Source organism: Sceloporus undulatus, chromosome 2 (genome assembly GCF_019175285.1).
Source record: "Sceloporus undulatus isolate JIND9_A2432 ecotype Alabama chromosome 2, SceUnd_v1.1, whole genome shotgun sequence".
Taxonomy (NCBI): Eukaryota; Metazoa; Chordata; class Lepidosauria; order Squamata; family Phrynosomatidae; genus Sceloporus; species Sceloporus undulatus.
Genome location: NC_056523.1, coordinates 219301754 through 219318970, shown reverse-complemented (window position 1 = coordinate 219318970; position 17217 = coordinate 219301754). Strand labels below are relative to the sequence as shown.

At 41.4% G+C, this 17217-nt stretch overlaps 1 protein-coding gene across 2 annotated transcripts in view; it reads right to left on the bottom strand.

Moving 5' to 3' along the window:
* ELP1 (elongator acetyltransferase complex subunit 1) overlaps positions 1-16678 on the bottom strand; it is a 52042-nt gene extending 35364 nt beyond the window's left edge. The window contains exons 1-13 of one of the 2 annotated variants that reach the window (XM_042448916.1): positions 15996-16116; positions 14154-14323; positions 13224-13376; positions 12267-12348; positions 11102-11182; positions 10449-10534; positions 9563-9662; positions 8590-8680; positions 5350-5473; positions 5020-5113; positions 3845-4078; positions 1380-1550; positions 511-601 (exon numbers count right to left, since the gene is read on the bottom strand). In XM_042448916.1, coding sequence (XP_042304850.1) covers positions 511-601; positions 1380-1550; positions 3845-4078; positions 5020-5113; positions 5350-5473; positions 8590-8680; positions 9563-9662; positions 10449-10534; positions 11102-11182; positions 12267-12348; positions 13224-13376; positions 14154-14303 — 1457 coding nt within the window. In that variant the 5' untranslated portion in view covers positions 14304-14323; positions 15996-16116. Of the gene's footprint in view, positions 1-510; positions 602-1379; positions 1551-3844; positions 4079-5019; positions 5114-5349; positions 5474-8589; positions 8681-9562; positions 9663-10448; positions 10535-11101; positions 11183-12266; positions 12349-13223; positions 13377-14153; positions 14324-15995; positions 16117-16666 lie in introns of those variants that run through there. The other variant, XM_042448917.1, reaches the window with a different exon arrangement.
* Between the last annotated feature and the right edge of the window lie 539 nt (positions 16679-17217).

Below are 17217 nucleotides of genomic sequence, written 5' to 3'. Positions count from 1 at the left end.
CTTTGCCACACAAAGCCCACTGATCAATCCAGTAGCTGGATCTGTGTGGATCAACACACACATCCAAAGACACAGATCTTGAAGGCAGAAGGGCAAGGTGCGTAAAGGGAGCCCAAGAGTTGGAACTGTGAAGTTAACCTGGATAGGGATTTGTTTCAACCACAACAGTCCATCCCTTGAAACAGATATGGACCTTGACCCTCCAGATGCTTCTGGACTACACATCCCACAGTCTCTCACAATTTATTCTCCTGGCCAGGGCTGATGTGTTGTAGGCCGCAGTTATCCAGAGATCAATAATCACCTGCCCTATCTATAAAGAGGTTTTAATTGCAACTGAACATTTATCAGACCCAGCAGAAAAAGAAGTGAAGAGTTGTCTTCTTAAATGGACATGGTCCAGGAAACTCATCCAGTCGCTACCGAGGCAGTAGAGAGTAAAGGCAACAGCAGTACAGGTTTCATGTTGTCTCAAGAATCATGTTCTGCTCCACATTTAAACTGCAGTACCTGTATGATTTTTCCAGCCAAGGGACAGCACTAGAAGTATTACCACCAGCTGCACCAATTTTAACTGTGGAGTCCACATTTGTATGGCCACCTGTCAAAAGGAAAAAAAACAACAACAACAACAACATGTCACAGAGCTTCTCACAGCAAGAGATATAAGGGGTAACTAAGATACCCTTTGTATCTCCCTGCTTCCATGCTGACTCCTAAACAATCTGGCTGCAGTCATAGTTATAAATATATAGAACAAACAAATCAAAGAAAATCAGATTGCAGGAGACTAGAGGGGAAAATCTCAGGCTGACAATAGAAAATTCTGTAGTTTTTGCTTGTGTTTTGCAAAAACATTTTTTTAAAAATTAAACAATTCTTCTGAGGCTGTCTGCTGTAATTCCTGATGTACAAAAATAGACAAGTTTGGATTTGCTGCATTTAGTAGGAAAGCCATTTGCCCAAGAAACAGGAACAGCCTGAACACATTTACATGTGAAAAATGAATTGTAATAATGAAATCTAGAAATCTGCATGATCTGGAATAATTGCAGATGTTAGGGGCCTCTGCTGTCAAGAAACTGAACCTTAAAAAGTCCGGCTTTATACATTAATACTCTGTTCCGTGGTGTTGGTCACACTGCCCTTCCACTGCAATCTGACTTGTACATACCAGAAGAAATAGCATGATCAGACTGGAGAAGACATTTCTATAGTCAAACTTTGGAGACTTACAGACTTAGTAACTGTTAGAACAGTTCTTATGTCAGTTATGAAGTCAAAGAAGAGCAGTGAAAAGGCTGTCTACAGTCAACAAGAGCAAATCTCAATTTGAGACTACTTCCTTAGATGCATGTTTATAATTTGAGATTACCTACCAGATCTATAAATGGAAATCCTGTGACTGGCATCCAGGACAGCAAGATCCCCACTCCTAGTAGGCTCAGCAGAGAAGGCCACTTGATTAACTGCACAGGGGAGCTGGAGCTGATAGGTGCAAAGGGGTGGGGGGACCACAGCATGCTGAAAGGCTGTCAGCAGTACCTTGTCTTTCAAAAGGAGAGAGAAACATCATGCCAGTGTCATCACTCCAGAAGTTGTTGTAGACAGAGGTTAATATACAGACCAAAAATACAATCTTCCTAGATAATACACCCAGTTGTTAGGGAGTTTTAAAATGTCAAACAAGAAATCTTAGCAGATGACAGTGGCTTGAATTTCAGGCAGGGGAGCAATATTTTGGAGATCTAAGCTGTCTTCCCCTGACTCTGATGAGATCCCCTGTAGCCTCAAGGCTATTATTATTATTATTATTATTATTATTATTATTAACTTTATTTATAAAGTGCTGTAAATTTACACAGTGCTGTACATACAATCTTTATAATTGGACGGTTCCCTGCCCTCAGGCTTACAATCTAAAAAGACACGACACAAAGGGAGTGGTGGTGGGGAAGGGGCCTCTCTAGTAGGATAATACATATAAAATACATAGCAATACAGGAAATGATTCAATAAAACAGACAAAAAAAAAGAACATCAAATAGCAAGTGACAATTATGCAATGCCTGGGAACGTTGCCCTGAACAGGATGGTCTTCAACTCCGTTTTGAAGCTGGTTAAAGAAGTGATGGCTCTTGCTTGTGGGGCAAGAAGGTTCTAGGAGTGAGGGGCAGTGAGTGAAAAGGGGCGAATTCGAGATGGGGCAGAGGAAATCCTGGGCTGGGACAGCAGACCTTGACTACCAGAACGGAGGGCCCTAGTGGGAAGGTGAGGAGAAATAAGGTCTGATAAGTAAGGAGGGGCCAGTCCATGGAGGGCTTTAAACGTCGAGAGCAGGAGCTTATACTGAATGCGGAAAGGGAGGGGGAGCCAGTGAAGGGATACCAACACAGGAGAGATGTGGTCAGAGCGGTGGATGGATGTGATAATGCATGCAGCTGAATGCTGGACAGAAATTAAAGGACGGAGGTGAGAAAGAGGAAGCCCAGCCAAGAGGACATTACAGTAATCAAGTTGTGATACCACTAGGGCATGGACCAGGATCTTGGCAGTAGAGGCAGAGAGATATGGTAAGATTTTGGCAATATTGTATAAAAAGAATCTACAAGCCTTGGCTGTGGTCTGGATCTGAGGGATACATGACAGAGAAGAATCAAAGATAAAACCAAGACTGCAGGCTTGCTGGACTGGCTGAATAGAAATGTTGTCCACAGCCAGTTGTCTAAGTTTAGTTGTCTAAAGCCAGGCTCTTAACAGCCACCACAGTCAGAACTTTGATGTGAAAAGCCAAGGCTCTCCAATGAAGTCTGTACAATTGGCCCTCTGTATCTATGGGTTTTTTATTGATAGATTCAAGCATCCACAGCTTGAAAATATTCAAAAATAATATAAACTCCCCAAAGCAAATCTTGATTTTGCCATTTTAGATAAGGGACATCATTTTACTATGACATTGTATTTAATGGAACTTGAATATCCATGGATTTTGGTATTCATAGGGGTCCTGGAACCAAACTTCAGCAGATACCTCCCAATCATTAAGTACACAGTAACTACTTGATGAGAAAGCCAGTGTGGCACAGTGGTTTCAGTGCTGGACTGTGGTTCTGGAGACCAGAGTTTGATTTCTCACTCGGTTGAGGAACCCTTCAGGTGACCATGGGCATGTCACATGCTCTCAGCCTCAGAGGAACGTAATGGCAAACCTCCTCTGAACAAATTTTGCCAAGAAAATACCATGATAGGTTCACCTTAGGGCAGCCATAAGTAGAAGATAACTGGAAGGCTCACAACAATAACAACAAAACCACTTGGCCTATGAATCAGAGCCAGGATGATCCAGATTCAAATCTCACCTCATCCATTAACTTGTTAGGTGGCCTTAAGCACACCATTATAGTCCCGGCCCTGTTAGGAATAAGGTACCTTTAATAATATCAACCTACATTAGAGAGTATGAAGTGGGAAAGGAAGAGAGTAAAGCAATAAATGTTGATTAAGTATTTACTAACGCGGTCTAATGAGCCAGTGTGGTGTAGTGGTTTGAGTGTTGGACTATGAGTCTGGAGACCAGGGTTCGATTCCCAGCTCAGTTATGAATCCCACGGGGTGACCTTGGACAAGTCACACATTCTCAGCCTCAGAGGAAGGCAATGGCAAACCTTATCTGAAGAAATCTCTGACCAAACCAGAAAAACCTCATGACAGGTTTCCCTTTGGATTACCATAAGTCGGAAATGACTCGAAGGCACATAATACACAATGTGGTCTAATCTTAATATGTGACCCTCTCCCACATACCCAATCTGCCTTCAAAAATCCCTGCTGGCTGGAAACATACCTCCATCAATAACTGCTACACTAGCCACGTCATTTGCCCCTTCACCGGTGCTGCGATCAGTAGCCCACTGCCAGTCATAACACAGATAAAGCCACTCCTGACAGAGGATGTGAAGTCGGTAAGGAGTCTCCTGGTCCCATGTCAGGGACACAATCGGCTGGTTGCCCTCTGAGTTATCAAAATGCAGGGTTTGCTTCAGATACCAGTGGTAGTTCCCAGTTGTCCACAGAAGAACTATACACAGAACACACAGTGATGACAGAATACAGGATGAGAGACAACCCACAACTAACCATAGTGCAGATCCCAGCTCTGAAATTCCATCTTTGTATTACAATTTCTCTCAGATCACCCATATAGCACACAGCCTACTTATACATGTCTGTCTGTTCCTTACATCTTTTTGTTCAAAACTGTACAGTATTCTTTTCTCTCTTTCTCCACATCTTGTTTGCCTATCAGTTTCCCAAAAAAGGAGTCTGTGCAGGAAACTTAAGAAGTAGGCAGTATCAGATATTGCCAACAGATGCAGTACTACATTCTTTCTCTCTTTAAGTTTTTTAGAAATCTCTGTTCTGCCTACCTCGGCTTTTACTGCAATGTACAATAACAATCAATTTTTTTTCATTGAAGAACAAAACATGAAGAAAGCATTCTGTAAAAATAGACTATATAAAACCTTAAAAGCAGAAGGTCTGACAAAATAATCCAGTTCTGATTGTCCATTAAAACTCAATAATGCAAGGCAATATATGGCAGGGCAGGAGAACCTTTGGCTCAGCAAATGTTTTGACAACACCTCCCATTATCCTTACTATTAGCCATGCTGGCAGTGGTTTTGGGGTGCTGAAGTTCAAAATGTCTGCAAGCCCCAAGACCTTCACTCTTCTATATGATTTTCAGCATATGTCAAGTCATCCTCACCCTCCTTCTATTTCTGTTCATGCCCCTAACAACTTCTTATCCTCTTCTCTCCAATGAACAGAGTTTTAAAAACAGTATCCTGTCAGTTGCAAACAACAAACATACAGATATACTTGCAGTTCATACAGTTTATTCTCCATATGACTGCAGACATTATTATTTTAGGACAATCATATACAAGCTAAGTTAACTGGATGAATGCCACAGCTACCAGTAAGGAACAATAAAATATTATAATTCTATGTTCTTACCGTACATCTTTGGTTGAGAATTATTCTCATTTTTCAGTTCTTCCAACCATACAGCCAATATTGTAGAGTCTGAATTCCAAAGTAACTCATTTACCTAAAGTAACGGAGACTAAGCTTTTACATTAACCAACACAATTTTCAACAAACAGCTTGTTTTCTTGCCATGTACCACATCTTTCAGAACACCTGATAATTTAAAACAATATTTTCTGATAAACTCTAAATTTTTCCAACTAAAAGCAAGCAGCATGAAACAGATCTGTGAGAAAAGTGTCTGCAACCTCACAATAAATCTGTTTAAATACTCTTCAGAGAAAAAAGTCATCCTACCTTAGTTTGGCCTTTCTGGAAGGGAAGTGTAAATTCACCATGAAGAAGTCCATTTTTTTCAAAGAACACAACATCTTGTTTGTTGGCTTTATCTTGGGTGGATGCAATCAAGCTTCCAGAGGGCCTTAAATATGTAGGGGGAAAAGGAACAGAAAAAAATTCAGGACAAGTCTTTAAGGCAGCTACTCCCTAAACATAATTTTTAAAACATAGCAAATGTCTGTCATTAGGAGATATAAAGGGTGAGAGTGTACAAAAGAGAAACTCCATAAATTGGAAGAGTCTGGCCCCATGCAGCCCCATTTTCTCGGAGTCATTGGCAGTCACTAAGGACCAAGCTTTTCCTTCATTCACTGTCCACCACATTGATCATAGTGGAATATGACAAAGAGAATGAACTCAGATGTCATATCCATATATGCGTACCAAAATAGAGATGTAGTATCCTCTTCATCTCTGCTGCAACGTGGTGTATAAAGCCATCCTCCACTTTTGATCCTGAGTGTTTCCTGATAGTTGAAGGAAGCTGCCAATTTGAACTGACTGGATTACTATATATACTGATGTATTAAGTCTAGAACTTTTACTCAAAAATTGACCCCCAAAAATTGAGTTGATGTATCCATAGGTCAACAACTCTACGATTCTATGATTCTATGTAAGTACTGTACTTTAACTCCTATATAAAAAAAGGAAATATCCCCTGGTGAAAGGCAAGAGTGTAATCATAGAATCATAGAATCGTAGAGTTGGAAGATACCATAAGGGCCATCCAGTCCAACCCCCTGCCATGCACGAAATCCAAATCAAAGCATCCCCGACAGATGACCATCCAGCCTCTGTTTAAAGACCTCCAAGGAAGGAGACTCTATCACCCTCCGAGGGAGTGCATTCCACTGTCGAACAGCCCTTACTGTCAGGAAGTTCCTCCTAATGTTGAGGTGGAATCCCTTTTCCTGCAGCTTGGATCCATTGCTCCGGGTCCTAGTCTCTGGAGCAGCAGAAAACAAGCTTGCTCCCTCCTCAACATGACATCCCTTCAAATATTTAAACAGGGCCATCATATCACCTCTTAACCTTCTTTTCTCCAGGCTAAACATCCCCAGCTCCCTGAGTCGTTCCTCATAGGGCAAGGTTTCCAGACCTTTCACCATTTTAGTCGCCCTCCTTTGGACACGCTCCAGTTCTCAATGTCCTTTTTGAATTGTGGCACCCAGAACTGGACACAATATTCCAGGTGGGGCCTGACCAAAGCAGAATACAGTGGGACTATTACTTCTCTTGATCTAGACACTATACTTTTATTGATGCACCCTAAAACTGCATTGGCCTTTTTAGCTACCGCATCACACTGTTCACTCATGTTCAACTTGTGGTCTACTTGGACTCCCAGATCCCTTTCACACGTAGTTTCATTCAGCCAGGTGTCCCCAATCCTATATTTGGGCATTTTATTTTTCCACCCTAAGTGAAATACCTTACATTTCTCCGTGTTGAATTTCATTTTGTTACCTTTGGCCCAGCTTTCTAGTCTATTCAGGTCATTTTGAATCTTGATCCTGTCCTCTGGAGTATTAGCTATTCCTCCTAATTTGGTGTCATCTGCAAATTTGATAAGTATGCTCCCAATTCTGTCATCCAGGTCATTGATAAAGATGTTGAATAGCACTGGGCCCAGGACAGAGCTCTGTGGGATCCCACTGGTCACTTCCCTCCAGGATGAAAAGGAGCCATTGTTGAGCACCCTTTGCGTTCGGCCGGTCAACCAGTTACAAATCCATGTAACAGTTACCTTGTCTAGTCCACATTTTACAAGCTTATTTGCAAGAATGTCATGCGAAACCTTGTCAAAGGCCTTACTGAAATCAAGATATACTATATCCACAGCATTCCCTTCATCTACCAAGCTGGTAATTTTATCAAAGAAAGAGATTAGGTTTGTCTGGCATGACTTGTTTCTCTGAAACCCATGTTGACTTTTTGTGATTATGGCATTGCCTTCTAGATGTTCACAGACTCTCTGTTTAATGATCTGCTCCAGAATCTTTCCTGGTATTGATGTCAGACTAACTGGACGATAACTGTTGGGATCCTCTTTTTTCCCCTTTTTGAAGATGGGGACAACGTTTGCCCTCCGCCAGTCTGCTGGGATCTCTCCTGTTTTCCAGGAGTTTTCAAAGATTATTGCCAATGGCTCCGATATTACATTTGCCAGTTCTTTTAATACCCTTGGATGGAGTTCATCTGGTCCCGGAGACTTAAATTCATTTAGATTAACAAGGTATTCCTCTGCTATCTCTTTACTTATTCTGTGCTGAAATTCCCCTATTCTGTCCTCTGCTCCATTATCCTCAGGTTGAGCACCCTTTGCCTTTTCTGAGAAGACTGAGGCAAAGAAGGTGTTGAGTAATTCTGCCTTTTCTCTGTCTTCTGTTAGCATTTTGCCATCCTCTCCATGCAGTGGCCCTACCATTTCCTTCTTCTTACTTTTGCTGTGGACATATCCAAAAAAGCCCTTTTTGTTGTTCTTAACCTCTCTAGCAAGTCTGAGTTCATTCTATGCTTTAGCTTTTCTGACTTTAGCCCTACACATGCCTGCTATTTCTTTGAATTCCTTTTTTGTGATTTCCCCCTTTTCCCATTTCTTATACATGCTCCGTTTAAAACTTAGCTCAGTTGAAAATTCCTTAGTCATCCATCCTGGTTTCTTGAGACACCTCCCATTTTTCTTTCTCACTGGAACTGTTTGAAATTGTGTCTTCAGTATCTCCCTTTTGAGAAACTGCCATCCGTCCTGAACTCCTTTATCTTTTAGTATTTCTGACCACGGGATCACCCTCAATACTTCTCTAAGTTTACTGAAATTCGCTCTCCTAAAGTCTAGAATGTGTGTCTGACTATGCCTGATTGTCTGGAAGCATCCATCCAGCCTTTAGGGTGATTACAAACAATTATGTCTGCTGGAATTTTATAAGTTCTTTGACAATGTTTTCCTTTGCTTCCTCCTTTACATCCTTTGTTACATGCCCCTAGGTTTTACCCTTAATTTATCCAAGAATCATATAAAAATCCATAATTTTAGCTCCACAACCTGCTCTCGATTTATACATGAGGTTGACTTATAGTTGAGTATATGTGGTACATCATAACCATTAAGATGCCAGAGAAGTGAACAGACTATGGGAATATATATAGACTTCAAAACTCATTGTATGCTACACACTAGTGTTCCTTACTCACTTCCAAGCCAGTGCTTGTTCTAATCCAGGGACAGGCTCACTTGTAGTTTGCAAAACAAGCTCTCTGCTCCATACTCTGATTTTCCGAGACCCTGTGTATTTAAAAAGGGTGAATGAGAGAAGGAAGATTCATTGGGACTGTTTTCCAGGTTTCGTGAGTTGCATGCAATGTTTCTTTTATAAAGATTTGTATTCTCTGAAAAATTCCAAGTTCTAGACAGGCAAATGTTACATCTTGATTAACTGTGTGCCCAGTTTTCACAGTCTATCCCATGGAACATCCCCTTTCCTTTTTTTAAAAAAACAATAAAATCTGTTATAATGGCATTTATCACACATGCACTTAGCTGTATGTGACTATGCATGTGCAGGGACCCCATGTATTCTGTCCATGAAGTATATATACTCCATGGAGCCACTATAGGAGGAAAATGAACAACCAGCTGCAGAGGTGATGGTGGCCCATTTGGATGTCACTACAATGTGGCTTTTGGGTCCTACACTAAAATAATTCACTTACATATAAATAAGTAATGGGACACAGTTCAGGTACCCTTATGGTGAAATGAGATTTCCCAACTGTGTTCCACTCTGCAGTCCAAAAATTTTGTCCTTGGACCACAATAAAAACCACTTATAACAGTAATAATCTAGATCTACAAAATTCTCCATGGATTTACATCTTGTGGTAAGCAGCCTTCTACAACTTGGTGCCCTCCAGATGTGCTGGACATGGACTACAGCTCCTGTCATCTGTATCAAATGCCCACACAGGCTGGAACAATGACAGTTGTAGCCCAATATATCTAGGAGTGGAAAAGGCTGCCTTAGAGCTCAAACTGAATGAAGAGAAATTATATCATGCCTAGAGGAAAACTGGAGCTCTTAATAATCATGAGTTTTTTCCCTTCTCCTCCTTGCTCAATGCAATGTTGCTAGCAAATGGCATTTTGTTGTTACAAATTCAGACCAACCTGTCGCTGGGCAAATAGCACTCACTGCAAAATACTGTCCATCTCCCCTCCATGTGATCCGAGGTCTGTGGTCATCCCATGACAAAGCAGGAAACACTTCCTAGGAAAAGAACATGCGGTATTATCATAGAAGTACTAGAGTAATGGTTGCATGGTTGTCTTGCAATCACACTTACAGTTTCCTTCTCTTTCCCTCTCCCTTTGCCCTCCATCTTAAACTTTACTGACCCAGTCAAAAGGCTAAAAAATTAAGGGGCAGTGGATGTGCAAAGTGATGGGAGAGAACACAATCATTTATCTGCCTACGTAGTTTCATCTTCATCAGTTGATCAGAAGAATCTTAGCTTCAGTTTGCCATTTGCTGATCTTCATTTGGAAGCATCATCTATATACCATAAAATTGCACACAGTGTCCTTTTAAGGTTCCAGCCTGGCTTTATCATAGGACTCTGAGGTTAATAAATTTGATAACAACTAAGGAAAGAGAAGCCAAGAACTTGGAAAAGTGAAATGTAACCATAGTTAATACTTCCTCCTAGTCATGTGGGAAGAGGACAAGCAAGGCATGTGTGTCTGAGAAACACTTAGGCCCATGGTTTTGCTTAGGCATGGAGTGAGTCATGAATTGAATGCTAAAACTTGGCTTACCATTACATGGCTTATTTGACTGCACATGCAATGAACTCTGTAGCTGAGTCAGTCTAAGTCCAATTTTCTAATCACTATGCCAGTTCTGCGATCTTCTGAGATGTTATTCATTATACTTTAACATTGATATTTTTGTACCTACCTAGGCTACCATTGTGCTTAAAACCATCCTCTTGCCATTATTTACAAGTCTTTTTGTGTGTATAGAAGGAATATTTAAATTATTTTAATACAGTACCACTGGCTTGGTTCGAGCTGCCTGTTTGCCTTCTGAGCCATGGAATTGTGTTTCTTTTTTACCCCAACCAACAGTAATAAACTTCCCTAGAAATAAACCAAATAACAGTACATGAGGACTGATTTATTAACTATTATTACAACACAGGACCACTATATTATAGTGTAGTTTGCTTGCAGCACCAGAACAAAGCTCTGGTGCTGCAACAAAAGCTCAGTTTCTGGGAATTCCATAGCACTGAGCCATGGCAGTTAAACTGGTGTCAAACCAGATTATTTCTGCAGTGTGGATGCCTCCTAGATTGCTTACAAAATTAAACCAAGCAAAATAAACATCTCTACACAACACCACAATGATAATCTTGTGGCAATGCATTTTTATACAGCTGTGGTTTCTGATCCAAATGGCAGCATTTTAAATAAAAACATTTTCCCTTAAACAAATTATATTCCACATTTATCCTAGCATTCACCAATAATATTTGGAAGTTCATCACTATAAAAGTGCTTCTATAATGCAACAGCCAAACCAAACAGTTGGATCCAGTTGTTTGAAAAAGTACTTATCAATCTTTATTTAGTCTGTTTATGCAATACTTTTACAAAGCCATAGTAATACATTTTGTAGGGATCAAATATCATGTACCAACTCACCTTCTCCAAAGTCATCTTGGTGGATTTCCCTTTCTGCAATTGGTTCAAAATCCCTTGTCATCAGAATGAGAGTCTGCTGTCCTGTCACACAATAAATACACAAGAAGCTTTCAAATTAAAACTTCACTTAGCTTGAGTATGACATAACAGCAGCAGAATATTGTTCTCACTGGGCCCGTATAGCCAGGCCAAAATAAAGCTGCTTCAGGTCACTTTGGAGGTATGCTGTTTAAATGATGCATGCGTCCTAAGAGGCCTTAAGCCGTGCCAAAGGACTGGAGCGTGGCTTCTGGCCTCTTAAGATTCAAGTGTCATTTAAACAGCATACCTCCAAAGTGACCCGAAGCAGCTTTATTTTGGCCTGTCTGTATGGGCCCACTGTTAAGAAGCAAGAAGGGTGACTCTGCTCCTTCAAATAATGCAGGTATGATCTTCTGATTCCAAAAGACTCAGAGGTCTTGTATAAATGTAATGCATTCTTCCCTATAAAGTCTGCATTGCACATCATGAACCAGACTTAGGCTGCAGCTGCACTGCATAAATAACCACTTTAACCACCACAACTCAATGCTGTGGAATTCTGGGATTTGTAGTTTGGTGAGGCACCAGAGGTCTCTAACAGAGAAGGCTAAATATCGCACAAAACTACAAATCCCAGAATTCTATAGCATTGAGCCATGGCTCAGTGATAAAGAATTCTGGGGTTTGTAATTTTGTGAAGTGGTATCAAGCTGCTTTATTTCTGCAGTGCAGACAAGGCCTTAGAAATGTTTTCATATCCTTCATCTCTCCTGTACTCTTCAGTGGAAATAGCCCTTCTTTTACCTTTAAGTTATGCTGAAGGTGAGGCTAGTTAGCCCTGCTAGCAAGTTTCCTTGCTAACTACAATTTGCACCTTGGACGTGAAGCCAGTTGATAAAGTTTGGTTCAGAAGGTAGTTTGATTCTCACTTATTCATGGTTAGCCCTGATGCACAGGCAGCATTGGCCCACGTTTAGGCCAAACGAGGGGAGAGAAGAAATGTATACCAGAGAAGGAAGAAAGCATGCGCTTCCAAGGCTGCTTACTGTTTTGGAAGCCCAATTTGTAACAAGCCAGGATTACAACTGTGCTGGACCAAATTATAAAAATATCAGTCACCATACTTTATAACTTTGCTGCATACCTGTAGCAAGGATGACAAGCTCTTGATCAGGACTCCAGCTCATCACTGTGAGACCACTGTCCACACTGCCAACACATTCCAGCTGAAATAAAAAAGGAAAGACTTTTCACTAATCCCAGCCTGGCAGAGAGAGATTAAGCCAGTGAAGTTTTGAGCTCATTGGTTGTCTTTCTGCCAGGAAATGCTTGGTCTGCTAATATGTCCATGTCTATCCTACTTTAAAACCCAGGTATATCTATGGGAAAAGCCTGCTTCCACTATTACCTGTTCTCTAACCTACGGTGGGCTATACCAGCAATATTCTTATTCTTAAAATATTTTTAAGAGAAGAAAAAAATGAAACAATTTAAAATCAAAATTTTTATGTGATAGATTGGAAAACTACAACTGGCTGAGATTTCCTATTGCATGAATGTGGTAAAATATGCATGCATGGCAGTTTATATCTTTTGCATATATTTTTCCTTTACAGTTGGCCCTGCACATTTGCGTATTTGACTTTTGCGGATTTGATCATTTGTGGTTTTAATTAACATGTTCTCTCTAGGAATCGCTAGATCCTCCAGTACAATTCTGTCAGAGGTTGACCATAGAGTTGTGCTGGAGAACCTAGAAGTTCCTAGAAAAAAACACTTCTCTGGCCATCTGTCTCCACCATGATTCTATAAATTTCTGGCAGATGGTGAGCATAGAGTTACACTGGAGGACCTGGAGATTCCTAGAGAGGTGTTCTCTTTTGTAAAAAGAATGTTTTTTATTTGCGGTTTTCCCACGTTCATGGGGGTCTTCTAATCCCAGCGAATGTGGAGGGACCACTGTATATGCACCAAGCTTCATGAAGCCAATATAGGACACTTAAAGAATGGACAAAGGTTAAAACATCTGCATCATGCCTTACGCCAAAACTTAGTTTTGCACGGTTGAAGATTACATGGTGCCAAGCTTCTATTGTCATACCTGGTTGGTGTTCAGATTGCACAGTATAACATCTCCAGTTGCGATAGCGACACAGACAGACTCTAGATCTGGCAAATCCTCAATGCCCACTATGCATCCACTCCCATCTTCTGGTAGAAAACCTTCAGTTGTTAAAGGAACTTCTTTTATGACCTTGAAAAGAGACACAGCCATGAGGCATATCAGCTATGCTATGTTGATTTGATCACGGGGAATGGCACTTAGAAGGATTACTTGAATTAAATATCTCAGTAGCATCAGACTAATGGTTAACAATCATGGAAAACCCCAATGACAGCTATTTCAGCAAAGCTAAGAGAAAATGGGTTGAAGGGCAAATGTGCTGTTGTAACCGGTATAAAAATCAGTTAGCCAGCGTGGTGTAGCAGTCTGAATGTTGGACTGCGACTTTGGAGACCAGGGTTCGATTCCCAGCTCAGTCATGAAATCCACTGGTGACCTTGGACAAGTCACACGCTCTCAGCCTCAGGGGAAGGCTATGGCAAACTTCCCCTGGATAGATCTTGCAAAGAAAACCTCATGATAGGGTTGCATTAGGGTTTCTACAGGTCGGAAATAACTTGAAGGCACACAACAACAACAAGTCACAATTTTAAACATTGGAAGGGATGTGGTAATGTTGGAACTTTAAAACAGATGATATGGGACTGTGACACGGTTCATCATGGGAAAAAATATTTAACATAACTGGAAGAAATTAGAGGACAAGTCCTACAAAGACCTCCTAACTGAGATTGCTTTTGTTCTTCATGGGAGCTCTGGTGCCACAACAAACTACTATTCCCAGAATTTCACAGCACTGAACCAAGGCAGTTAAGGTGGTGTCAAAACGGATTATTTCTGCAGTGCAGATGCAGAGATTGTGAACCACATGACTATAACTGACATAACTGACATAAGGTGCCTGACCTCTTGTGTGAGAGGATCCAACTCCACAATTCCATATTCTGTACTGATTAAGAGTGTCCTTCTGTCCACACGAAGAGTGAAACTCTGAGGGGTGCCAAGTGCTTGGACAGGCTGGCATTCTTGCGTTCTCAACAGTTTTAGATTTCTCATATCGTCCTCTTTATGCAGAACTGAAAAAAAGGAGAAGAAATTCTTTCCCCATCCTATGAACAATTCAAAACAAGAGACAACATCTAAAATAAATAAACAAATAAGTGGACTTTAAAAAAGTAAAATGTCAATGCTTGACGCAAATGACAACATTAGGAAAATGACACATTGGTGTCATTGGTGTGTTGCAAAATCTGACGGTTTTCTACCATTCTGAACATGCTTCTAAATGGAATATGACTCTTAAGCATAAATTTAATATGACTAAATAGATTATGACTCTTAAGCATAAAGAGGCTCCAGTGCAACTCTATGGTGAACTTCAACTAAAAGTTGCACTGAAAGACCTAGAGATTCCTAGAGAGAATACTCTACTAGGCATTTGTAGCTCCTCCAGTGCAATTCTATGGCCAGTGTCTGTTGGACATTGACCACAGAGTTGCACTGGAGGACCTAGAGATTCCTAGAGAGGTGTCCTCTCAGGTAAAAAGTGTGTTTTTGTTATTTGCGGTTTTTCCATATTCACAGGGGTCTTGCGCCCCTAACCCTAGCGAATATGGAGGGACAAGTGTAAATGTATTTGTATATGTAAATACATGTAACTGTATAGTATATATAAGAATATGACTGCAACGATAAACAGATGTTATTATTATATCTGATAACATGGGAGATAAAAATTAACTTATAAAAATAGTAATGAGCAGCATAAATTAATTCTGAGTGAAATGATGGTGATTTTTAACAACTGCCCCCATTGACAGGGACAATTTACTTTTAAAAAGTAACTACCATGCTCTGCTTTGGCCCATTCTTTCTAGGCAGGAACAGGGATCTGGTGCTTTGTCCTCCTTTGGGGTTAGGACATCTGGTCACCCTGCCTCTGACCTGATCTTGTCACGTTACACCCCACAGATCTATACATCACTATGTCTTGGGATGGGGGAGTGCTAGGCCCCCAAACACTGCATCTACCCAAGGCCCCATAAGGCCTATGAGTAGCTATTAATAATAATATCTATTCACTCCTAGAGAGTCACTGTGGCAGAGTGGGCTGAGTGTTGGGCTATGACTCTGGAGACCAGGGTTCGATTCTCAGCTCAGTCATGAAACCCACTGAGTGACCTTGGGCAAGTCACACTCTCTCAGCCTCAGGGGAAGGCAATGGCAAACCTCCTCTGAACAAGGTGTAGTGGTCTGAGTGTTGGGACTATGGTCCAAAACACACTGCAGAAACAATCCAGTTTGAGATCCCTTTAACTGCCCTGGCTCAGTGCTAGGGAATCCTGGGAATTGTAGTTTAATGTGGTCCCAGAGCTCTCTGACAGAGAAGGATAATATGTCTCACAAAACTACAGTTCCCATAATTCCTTCGCCCTGAGCCAGGGGCAGTTAAAGTGGTCTCAAACTGGATTATTTCTGTAGTGTGGATGCAGTCTTGGATTACTGAATTAAACCAGGGATAACAATCTTGGAGCCCAGGGGTAACAAACAGGGATCTCTGTCGCCACAACAAACTACCACTCCCACAATTTCATAGCATGGGGTTATGGCAGTTTAAGCGGTGTCAATCCGGATTATTTCTGCAGTGTGGATGCAGCCTCATTTTCCTCAAGTGGTATGTCAAACCACAGTTCCCCATGGGGCTAGAAAGTATCTCTGAGGCCCCTTTTCTCCCCTCCTTCCTCTTACCTTCCAATAAGTAGCTGCTGCCACATTCACACGTGCAGCCCCACTAGAGATACAGCCAGTCTGCCATGTTAAAAGCGACTGTAAGGGCAAAGAAGTCAGGAGCATGCTCAGTGTGCCTCTGAAGCCCAAACTAGGTGAGGGCGGAAGCGTCAGGGTTGGTTTTTTTAATCCGCATGCTCAGTGATATTCTGAAGCCAAACCGAGGAAGGGCAGTGACCGCGCATGCTCAGTGGACCTCTACTCTGGCCTGTTATTTGGAGGAACAGGGTGAATTAGTAGCTGTTGTTTTTTTATTGGTCTTCTTCAGTGGAGTTACTTTCAGTGTTCAACATATCAGTTTCTAGTAAAAAACACTTCTCTGGCCATCTGTCCCACCACATGATTCTATAAATTTCTGGCAGATGGTGAGCAAGGAGTTACACGGGAGGACCTGGAGATTCCTAGAGAGGTGCTCTTTTGTAAAAGAAGGTTTTTTATTTGCGGTTTTCCCACGTCAGGGGGTCTTCTAACCCAGCGAATGTGGAGGGACCACTGTAATGCACCAAGCTTCATGAAGCCAATATAGGACACTTAAAGAATGGACAAAGGTTAAAACATCTGCATCATGCCTACGCCAAAACTCAGTTTGGCACGGTTGAAGATTACATGGTGGCCAAGCTTCTATGTCATACCTGGTTGGTGTTCAGATTGCACAGTAATAACACTCCAGTTGCGATAGCGAACACAGACAGACTCTAAATCTGGCAAATCCTCAATGCCCACTAATGCATCCACTCCCATCTTCGTGGTAGAAAACCTTCAGTTGTTAAAGGAACTTCTTTATGACTTTAAAAGAGACACAGCCATGAGGCATATCAGCTATGCTACATGTTGATTTGATCACGGGGAATGAGACTGATAAAGATTACTGGAATAAATATCTCAGTAGCATCAGACTAATGGTTAAAAATCATGGAAAACCCCAATGACAGTTATTTCAGCAAAGCAAGAGAAGATGGGTTGAAGGCAAATGTGCTGTTGTAAACCGTATAAAAATCAGCCAGCGGGGTAGTAGTCTGAATGTTGGACTGTGACTTTGGAGACCAGGGTTCGATTCCCAGGTCAGTCATGAAATCCACTGGTGACCTTGGGCAAGTCACACTCGCTCAGCCCAGGGGAAGGCTATGCAAACCCCCTGGATAGTTCTTGCAAAGAAAACCCATGATAGGGTTGCATTAGGTCT